The 10,526-nt window shown below is 38.3% G+C and overlaps 1 protein-coding gene across 1 annotated transcript in view; it reads left to right on the forward strand.

Moving 5' to 3' along the window:
* The window catches only part of SOAT2 (sterol O-acyltransferase 2), a 29,374-nt gene that overhangs the window by 17,993 nt on the left and 855 nt on the right, over positions 1-10,526 (forward strand). Inside the window, exons 10-15 of the mRNA XM_018556197.1 lie at positions 966-1,011; positions 4,570-4,699; positions 5,091-5,188; positions 7,067-7,165; positions 7,249-7,384; positions 8,770-8,915. Coding sequence (XP_018411699.1) covers positions 966-1,011; positions 4,570-4,699; positions 5,091-5,188; positions 7,067-7,165; positions 7,249-7,384; positions 8,770-8,915 — 655 coding nt within the window. The remainder of the gene's footprint in view (positions 1-965; positions 1,012-4,569; positions 4,700-5,090; positions 5,189-7,066; positions 7,166-7,248; positions 7,385-8,769; positions 8,916-10,526) is intronic.

Raw genomic sequence — 10,526 nt, forward strand, 5'->3', positions numbered from 1 at the left:
AAAAGAGACTGTAATGCTACTTTAATGTCTCCCTAAACAGTTCCTTTTAAGGTACACCAACTGTTAAGGGTGCCCGTATGCTTATTTCAGCTCTCAACCAAACTTTTCAAGCACTCAAATGACTGGTGTCATAGCTGATCTCATGTACAGCACCATGGCAACTGCAATCCAAATAGAGGCTAAGATGGCTCCTTCCTTTGCTGTAAGGTATAGGAGGTTGTAGTTTCGCTTTAATCAGTTTTTAATGTATTTGCACACATTAGCCATCCAGGTTTTGTTGGCTCCCGGACAACTTGCTGCAACAGATTTTCAATGGATTTGGACCAATTGGCAGCTTCCGGTGTCTAATCTGCATTATTCTTCTTATTTCTGTCACCACTTATTTCAGTAACCTGTATTGATAAGGGTACGTTGCACAATCTGGCAGTTACAACGTCTGTAGTAAAAAAAAAAAATATATATAACGTGGCAGGTAAATTATAACCAGTTGCATTTGTCTATGTTAATATTGACCGAACACTGCTGACTTGGCGTGATATTCAGATATTTTGCAACTTTATTTACATGAGTATAAATATCAGTGACCTGGCCTTAGGAGTTTAATGCATCTCACGTGTACTACTCTAACACACCAGATCCTCTGACAAATACAAGATTGCCCCAGCCTGGGCCTGGACAAAACTCACAAGCTGCAGCTATGTGCTCTCTCTGGTCTCAAATCAATTTCAAAAAAATGATTTATAGATTGTGTGTTTATTTTAAAACCTATCCTCTGAGAACTTTTTGGAATGTCACTGGGTGTTGGTTTCAGGTTTACAGATGTCAGGTTTATAAAGCTCTACCATTTCCAATACAAACTCTTCTTTGCAACCTCACCACTAAAGATTCAATGGTAGTAGTGCCATTCCCTGACTAAAGTGTGAAAGAAATGTGTGGACTTCACTATTATTCCTGTTTTTATCCAGAACCCCATACATCAGGTGGAAATATGTATTCAAGTACTTTTTACAGGTAGGACATTAATTATGAATTGTTAATGTATTTATTATTTGTTGCATGTTATGTAAAAAAAATAATTATTGTAGGAATTACTGTAATCTTTGCCACATCAAATTTCTCTTAGAACTGGTGAATGCAAATATGATAACCTCTTTCACTAATGTGTCACTGAATGATCCTCCTTTAAAAAATAGCTTACAGTGACATTAAACACTCAGATTTTTTAACATAAAACAATACTGTAATATGTGCCTTACTGTAATCCATGGTAGTTTCCCTTCTCTTTGCTGCTCTTCCTTTTTAAATCCGTATCTCTTCTCATGCTGGGCAGAACTTCTGTTTTGCAGCAGACTGCCTTGTCTCTGAAATGGATACATGGTGTCTGTGTGCAGGTTCACAACCTGAGCCAGCACTACAGGAAGAGGCACTCAGCTGCAAAGGGAAGTTCTCCCCAAGCATGAGGAGACATGAGGATTTAAAAGGAAGAGCAGCAAAGAGAAGGGAAACAACCATGGATTACAGTAAGGCACACATGACAGTATTGGTTTATGTTAAAAAATCTGAGGGTTTAATGTCACTTTAAGTCAGTATACTGTCCTAAATTACCATCTATTTATTAAAATCCCCAAATAATAGCGTTCACCACAGAAGGCTCTTTACCCTTTACTTCTATTTTTTTGAGTACAAGCAGTGCACATATTTGCAGTCTTGTATACTGCTCTCCTCAAACTCTGTTTCCAGTAAATATTGACTTGCTGATTTGTGTTAATGAATGGGAGGTTTACAGTGCTTGTACTTGCCAGCGCCAGATGCGTTACATGTACTTGTGTAGTTCATTTCCAGAGCACAGCAAGGAGGGTGGCCACATTCTCGCATATAGTGGGACCATGTAGAATGAAAGAAGCCACTCTCAAATGGGAAATCTAAGTAACCTATTTTAAAAATCTATATTTGTGGGTGTAATGGCAGATGCTGATATTACCAGGTACAAAGTTCTAATCAGATTAGGGACTATCATGCCATGTTTTGTAAAGTTAGGTTTATAGACATTTTAAACAATAATCTGACCATTTCTGCACATGTATAAAACATGTACATGTATACATTTTAGAGCAGTACAGAACCAGTGGCTCTAGAGGGCTATTTATATTTGTACTTCAGTACTAAGTCTGGCCAACTGCTAGCCCTCTGCCCAATTTGAGAGCTTTCGTGGCCAATTAGATCACTCTCATTGGACAGGGGAATGCTAGCAGGAAATTCCACACAAGACATATTGGTCTTATTGGAGCATTGATGAAGTGTTTCAGTTGAATGCCAGAGGCGGGACATCGTCTGGCCACTGGCAACACAGTGAAACTAGTTTCAGAATGCCACACAGAGGGGAGTACCCTACGTAATGGAGGTAATAGATGCTTTCTTATGTGGTATCTGCTCGTAGACAGTACTTTTACTCTTTAAATGTTTAAAATTAGGGATGCACCGATATGTCGGCCAGAGAATGGCACTTTTGGCTAAATGCCGAAAGTGCCATTTTCCTGCCGATACATCAGCGCATCCCAGGTTTCTTTCCTCCCTGCTGGGCGCTGCTCTGTGTCCCAGCGGGGAAGAGAAAAAGTGTGACAGCCGAGCGCTGCGGGAGGAGAGCGATGTGAGAGGGCGGCGTCTCTCCTTCCACACCGCTCAGCCCCTTATCACAGTCCTGCAGAGCGGTGTGTGGGCCGGAGACAGCCCACGCTGCCACAGGAGGCTGAGCTCTCCTCCCTGCACCGCATGCTCAGCCTCCTGTGACAGTGTGTGTCAGAGAGGAAAGCAAGTGCAAACACTCAGCGACCAGTGATCGCTGAGTATTTGTAGATAATTGAGGACATGGTATGTTTACTATATCCTCACTTATGAATGAATGGGAGTGATCTACATCCCCTCCTGTTCATTCATAGTTGTCATTATAGTAAACACACAATGTTCTCTAGTTATGAATGAACAGGAACACTCAGTATAGAAGATTTATGTTCATTGATAACAGGGGATGCAGAAAAAGAGATTGAGGACTCTGGGTCCTCAATCTCTTTTTCTATTTTAAAAAGGAAACATTAGGGGTCTGTTTAGACCCCTAATATTGCCCTGAAGCCCCTAAAAGTAAAGTAAAAAATAAAAATATTTACTAAAAGTTAATTAATAAATAAAAATAAATATAAAAAAATAAAAAGTTTATAAATAAAAATAAAATATTAAAAACATTTTAAAAAATTGAAATAAAAAAAACATTTTCGGTTTCAGCCTGACAATTTTTTGTATTTTGGTTTTGTTTCGGTTTTGAAATTTCCATTTTGGTGCACCTCTATTTAAAATGGCTGAGAGATCCACTTTAAAGTGACACTAAACTCAGGAGTTAAATCTAAAAAATGCATTCAAGTACCTTAACTATTAACAAAAATGTAGCTCCTCCAATCATCTCTGAATTCACGCTGACCCTGGCTACTTTTGTTCCCCATGGCCCCTGTGTGTGCTGCAAAGTAGCCACTGCTCCAAGCTCACTCCTGTGATGGACTACAGTCTCACGTTTAGTTTACTAATTTTGTATTGAGACAGTTCAGAGAAGGGCTACAAAATTGATGAAGCGGATGGAAGGCCTGAGTTATGTAAATCTGCTTGAGAAATTAAACTTTTTCTCCCTAAAAAAAGAGGCGATTAAGAGGGGACCGATTTTTCGATTTTAAAAATCATTAATGAGGACCACAATATCCAGAAGAAAATGTTTACACCAAGAAGTCTATTGATGACATGAGGGCACAACAGGAGGTTAGAAGACAGGCGGTTTAATCTTAGACTGTGCAAGGTTTTTGTTTTTTTACTGTGAGAGTAGTAAAAGTGTGGCATTCCCTTTCACAGTCAATAGTATCTGCTGATAGCATTGACAAATTTAAGAAATGTCTAGATGAGTTTCTTAGTTTACCAAGTATAGTTGGATATGGGAACTACTAAGAGCCAGTTAAATACACACACACACACACACACACACACACACACACACACACACACACACACTGAACTGGATGGACCTGTGTCTCTACTCAACCTTACCTACTATGTAACAAAATCCCAATGAATCGGCCTCTGTAAAATTTTGGGAATCCCAGGGAAAATGTCTCCCCATAATACTTGGCTCAGCACCCACCAGGGCCACAAAAGGTCTAGTTAGTCTTCATGCTGAATACTGGTATCTTCCACACCGTATGGATGTTCTATAGGATTATGTAAGGAAAATAGCTGGTCTGGATAATGCCACAAAGCTGATGTTATAACCTTAGAAGATTGTTACGAGATCTTCCCTAGATCATACCCCAAATTTTTCTGGACAGTAGGTCATTAAGACCCCATCTACCCTAAAACTGAAATTACAATATTTTTTGGAATTACCATTTAAATCTATCAAGAAATGCCCACTAATAAGCTTCCACTAAAAAGACAGTATCGGGTAATCGCAAATTGCATGTTATATTGTTAATATTATTTACTCAATTGTATATATCTTGTTATGTTTATCTAATAATCTTTTTATGGCATTGATAGTTCTTGGGCTGCATTTTTTTCGTATACTATGTCGTGGTCACCCTGTGCACTCCAGTGTTTACCAACATGAGCAAACTGCCATTCAGTACAAAGACTTTGGTGTTATCCGTCTTCCATGCTACACTACCAGGTAAAAAGGATATCTGCCCCTTTTTAACTTAGTCTATGTATAGAAAGAATCAGGGGAATACCAGTTAGTAGGTTAGTAGGCCCATGTGGCCTGTTGGATTGAAGATGTTTTTCCTTTTTCCTATGCATATGCCTCTTTTTGTGCACTGGTCGGCAGTGCCTAGTGTACTGTCACTTCTGTATGTTTACTGTGCGCAAAGAATATTAATACACATTGATATCAGAACATAGAGGGTGATATAATTTTTCCCTCATTCCCTTTCTCATGTTGCCCTGTCAGAGGTCGATTTTTAATTTTTCTTTTTCAAAAATCATTTATTCAGGTTTTAGATGTATTATACTTGTTACTCTCCGCTATAAAATGTTTTATTGTGGTTATTGTGTTCTTACAGGTATACTTATACTGCTGCTGTCATTCTTTGGCCTCTTGCACTGCTGGCTGAATACTTTTGCAGAGATTCTTCGATTTGCAGATCGCATGTTTTATAAGGTGACATCTTTTCACTGCTTATTCTGTAGTCAAGCCTAATGTTTGAGTTTTACTTACAGGTCTATTCACTAAAGGGTGAAGAGTTTGGAGAAGACAGGAGAAGTAAACAATCTAGGACAAAATAGCCGATTTGGAAACATTCTCCAATTCAGCTCACTTTCCAGTTCAGCTATGTTGTCCTAGATTGTTCACTTCTCCTGCCTTCTCCAAACTCTTCATCCTTTTGTGAATAGACCCCTTAATGTTAATCAAGTAGTATATGGGTAGATGTATAGGAAAATAATATTCTGTAAGTATTGGAGTATTCTGGAAGAATGTGGGCAGGGGTAGTTCCAATATCTTGCAACCAAAAAGGAGCAAAATCTTTATTATTGCTAACTGTGAGGGTGTTAGAGCGGCAGCGGGTGTGTGTGACCCCCTGGATGAGTTCAAACCACAAAAACTAGGCACAGCAAACAAGGATTTCTTCGAGTGAAACACACATGCAGTTTATTTATAACTAGTTACAAGAAAATTTAAGCAAAACAAACAAAACATGAAAGTAAATCCTGGCCTGTTGGCCACTTACTACATACACAGGATCCCTCACTACCAAGTAGGTGCAACCTTGTGCTGCCCCTAGCACCTATCTCCCTATTCAAGCAACTGCCACACAGGCTGTGTCTCACCACACGAGATTTGTTTTCTTTTGTCGCCACAGGTCAGTAGAAAGCTCCCCAGTCTACTCAGGCAGTAAACTGGTTCCAGAGTGGAGCCATTCTCTGAGAAGTCTGGGAGTTCTTATAGAGGCCCTAATGAGTCAGTTTACTTCAGCTGGGCTCATTACCTCTACCATTCCAGCCTCCCAGCACTCCCTCTGGTGGAAAACAATCTGCATACATCCTGAACCTGGGACACACATATATGCCATTCTGGATACACTCAGGTGAGTTTACCTGCCTGCTGGCAGATAACATAGATTGGACCTATAGGCAGTTGAATGCAAAGTTAAAATACATATTTGCCTGGCAAAAGAAACCGCATGAGCTTTACCAATTACAGACCTTTTAGGTCTGACACAGCAGGGGGGTGTCGGACCTCTACAGATAGACCACTGCTTCTACATGGAGCATTGTTCCTTCTCTGAAGCATGCTGGAAAGAAACATGCTCTTCTACTCTGTGCTTAAAGGAAAATGCTTCATAAAGTGGTGCCACGTCATTAAGTGGCATTGCTCTCTTCAGCATTTAGGATTCATCCACCATGGGAGGAAGAAGGTGAAGAGGATCCCTAATATTATCAGATCTGGCCTAAGAGATTGGTAAAAATGGTTAGTATACATACAGAGTGTTTTACTCTTGATTATACGAGAAATCATACCCATATTTTAAGGAATCTCTTATTCCTTGGTATACATTTTTTTTTTCTCTCTCTTTTTTTTAAATCAACGATGGAGTTCTTACAGAGACCACAAATGGTGTTCAATGCAAATATTACTGGACACCCAAGATTAAACGACTTTTATTCAGATTGTGCTGGCAGAATTACTTCTCTTTTAATACCTTCCCAAAGAATGTCCTCTTGCATGGGTTATGTTATCTTCCTAATACATTTTCTAACTTTTGCGGTTTCTGTTTGTGAGTGGTTATGGTCATTTATGGTTACTTGGTGTTGGAAGTGTTAAAGGGATTTTCTTTTTTCAGGTTTTAGATATTTTCCCATATACTTACACACTTCGCTATTGGATATGGAACTGTATATATGGTTAGCTGTTTATCTGATTTAAATAAACCTCTACTTTGTAAATGATATGTAGAACCTAAATGGTTTCTTATATAATTACTTTTTGTTTTCTCCAGTCTTTTAAATTACCCATTTTATTTCGGTTTTGTTTTCACAGGACTGGTGGAATTCTACTTCATTCTCTAACTATTACCGGACATGGAATGTGGTGATCCATGACTGGCTGTTTTATTATGTGTACCAAGACCTGCTGTGGGTAAGGACCTGGTAAAGAGACACAAATAGACAAACAGTTTCCATCTTTAAAAAAAAAAAATGTTTTATTATTTCTACTTTCAGCTGCTGAACCAGAAGTTTCGGTCAGGAGCAATGCTGGCTGTGTTTCTCATATCGGCTGCTGTTCATGAATATGCCCTCACAATGGCACTTGGTTATTTTTACCCGGTTATGTTTTGCCTCTTTGCTATTTTAGGAGGTAAAGATTGAGGTCATATCTGACATTAACAATAAAATGTTTATAGCAGTTTAGTAGAATGTATGTTAGAAAATATGAACTCCCTTTTTAACTTTTTATTACTTGTGTAGTTGGTATCATGTGTCAGGAATGTGGGTTTCAAGTTCACCTCTGGGTAATATTATTGAGAATCTTGCAGGTCTCTTCAATCTGCATGGGGTCTTAATGTCCTCTGCAAGTTATTCCTGTGCTTGTGAAGATTCCAATGACCGGGCTGTAAGTAGATTTTATTAGACATGTAAGTTTCATTTCGTTCTGAATTGAAATTCTGCGGAATTTCCTTAAATTTGGACATTTGGGTGCATCCAAATTTCCAAATTCTAATTTATCCGAATTTCAGATGCATTCGAATTTAAATTCTAATGCATCTGAATTTTTTCCTGAATTTCATCCGAATACCAATTCTAATGACCTGTACGGACTAAGAGGACCAGTACAGAACTAAAATGACCAAAATACAACCCCTCAAAAATTAGGATTTGAATTGATCCAAACCAAAAACAAAAAATTCAGATCGATTTGAACAGAAAATAAAAAATGTAAATCGATCTGAATAACTAATCGAATTTTGGATCCAAAATCCAATAGAAAAATCTTGAATTGATCTGAAACAAACTCATTTTTTGAGCCTTTACATGTCTAGATTTTAGCGGAAACTGCCAAGCCCACTGGAGCAAGCAAGGCTCTAAAGTAGCATGAAAGGACAGCAATGTGGGGTAGTTTGATGGCTTCTACATGCTATATCTTGTGCTGAGTGCACTTGTCCTGGAGCCTGCCTACAGCAATTAAAAGCTCCTAACTGGGAATTATTTATAAAATGTAAAAAAAAAAAAAAAAAGAATTGTGTCGAATGCAAGTAATGAGAATTTGGAGAAACACACAGCCTAGTCTAAGGTGATGTTAAAATACCTTACTTTTAATGGCAAAACTAAGGTGCAGTGGCCCATAGTAACCAGATTACGGAAAATAAATCACTTTAAGATGAATTTCGATCAGTTGTCATAGGTTACTGCACTTTTCTTTTTTTTAAATGCTTGTTAAAGACTATGGTGGTTGTAGCATACTGTGGAATGTTTTATTTTGCTGCAGTTTGCATACACTATGAGGGGAATTTATCAAAATGGCAGGAGACAAAATCTGGAGCAGCTGTGCATGGCAACCAATCAGCTTCTCTCCTTCATTTTCAAACCTCAACTGAACACACTGAAAAGAGGAGCTGATTGGTTGCAATGCACAGCTGCTCCAGATTTTGTCTGCTCCAGTTTTGATAAATTCCCCTTTGTCATTTATACAAATATTTGTACTGTGAATAACGTCTCTCTCCCATGTATTCTTTTGTTTTATAGTGCTGTTTAATTTTGCAATCAATGATAAACGGACAAACCCAATGTACAATATAATAGTATGGACCTTCCTGATCATTGGTCAGGGCATTCAGGTCTGTCTGTACTCCCAAGAGTGGTATGCACGGATCCATTGTCCGGTTACAGAGGTACATTGACCTTTGCTCATTCAAGCAATATTGTTTGACCTTTGCTCATTCATTATCCAGAATAGTACTTATAATGTGTGATAATATCATAACAAAGCAGCCATAAATCACTTACAGTATTCATTTTGAAGTATAGCTCAGGGTGTCGCAGCCTTGATATCAAAATTTACTGTAAACTATAATGTAATCTTTATACTGTATCTAATATACTGTAATCTTTGGTCTGATAGATATTGAAACAAGACATATGCAAATGTAGTTTTTATTTTTAAATTTAAGAATTAAACAAGGTAAATACAAATGCGTGTTTGGGAAGGAAGAATACAAGTTAAGCTTCAAAAGCTGCTGTGAATTAGATCAACAGCTATCCTTTGTGTAATTTCTGATCATTTGTATCAAGAGAAAACTCTTGAAGAGATTTGAATCCTGTATGCATGACCTCTGAAAGGGGTGCAGCTGAATCTGTTCAGTCGCTTCCAATTTTAAGGATGTATTATGTTGGAGAGATCATCGCTCCTAGTTGGCTTGGCAAAATTTGGAATCTCTTAGGAAGAGCCTTTAGGTGGGCATACATTGTGCAAATTCGCTGTCAGCACCTTTTCAACCGGCAACCCTTAATCAGCTGATTGAAGGAGTTGGTTGGAAAATATTCATACAACAGAGCCGGGAACCAATGAACTGCTGGCTCTGTTCAGGCATTCTGAAAATACAAAAGAAACAGCAGGGATTCCTCGATCAACGCTCCCATATTGTTGATGGAGGAATCTGCTCTATTTTTTTCGTTCAGCCCATGGGTTGAACGAAAAAAGAGCAGTGTATGGCCAGCTTTAGTTATTGGCCAGGCAAACAGAAGTCTGTACTGGTCTAACTGGCTTGGTGCCCTTTAGACTATTATTAATTTTCTAGAATTATTCATTTTCCATAATTATATTTCACTGATATGTAACACATCTCTTTACAGAGTATGTAGATACATTCATTTAAACAAAAGATTGGATTTCCCCTTTTGCAGCCTAATTGAGATAACGCCTACTTTATATTTCATTTTCCCATTCACTTTATTTAAAATCTAAAAATTACAGCTTACCTTTTTTTAGATGCACTTTCTGTAAGCTCCAGAACTGAAAAATCCTGCTTAGTCTGCACTGTCTGAGGGGTGCTGGGAGGAATTTTGTTCTTAATAATTAACTATGTCTGTTCTGTGCTGGCACATTTCCTAATCACTAAACTAAATGAGCAGGACTGTCTGTCCTAGTAAAAGGTTTTAAAAATCCAAGAATCTACACAATAAAACTGCTTCGATACAAAAATAAATTGGATGCCCAGATATGGAGAGAAAACATGGGCTGGAAACCAATTTGCTTGCCTCAGTTGAGACAATAAGGCAGACAGGAGACAGCCATAGACTAGCTAGTAATAGAAATAAGGCAACTAAATACTCAGACTGAGCCCAAATTACAGGCAACAGACACAGAAAGCCTTAGCAGATTTCAGCCAGACCCTTACATTGAACATTTCAGCATTCAATTTCCTGCCATGATTTACCAAAACCATTCAGGCCATGGCCACTGAGAGTGAATAAAAGGGTGATGTATCAAAGCACCATACAAT

The sequence above is a fragment of the Nanorana parkeri genome, unplaced genomic scaffold (genome assembly GCF_000935625.1).
Source record: "Nanorana parkeri isolate BGI_ZX_2015 unplaced genomic scaffold, ASM93562v1 scaffold228, whole genome shotgun sequence".
Taxonomy (NCBI): domain Eukaryota; kingdom Metazoa; phylum Chordata; class Amphibia; order Anura; family Dicroglossidae; genus Nanorana; species Nanorana parkeri.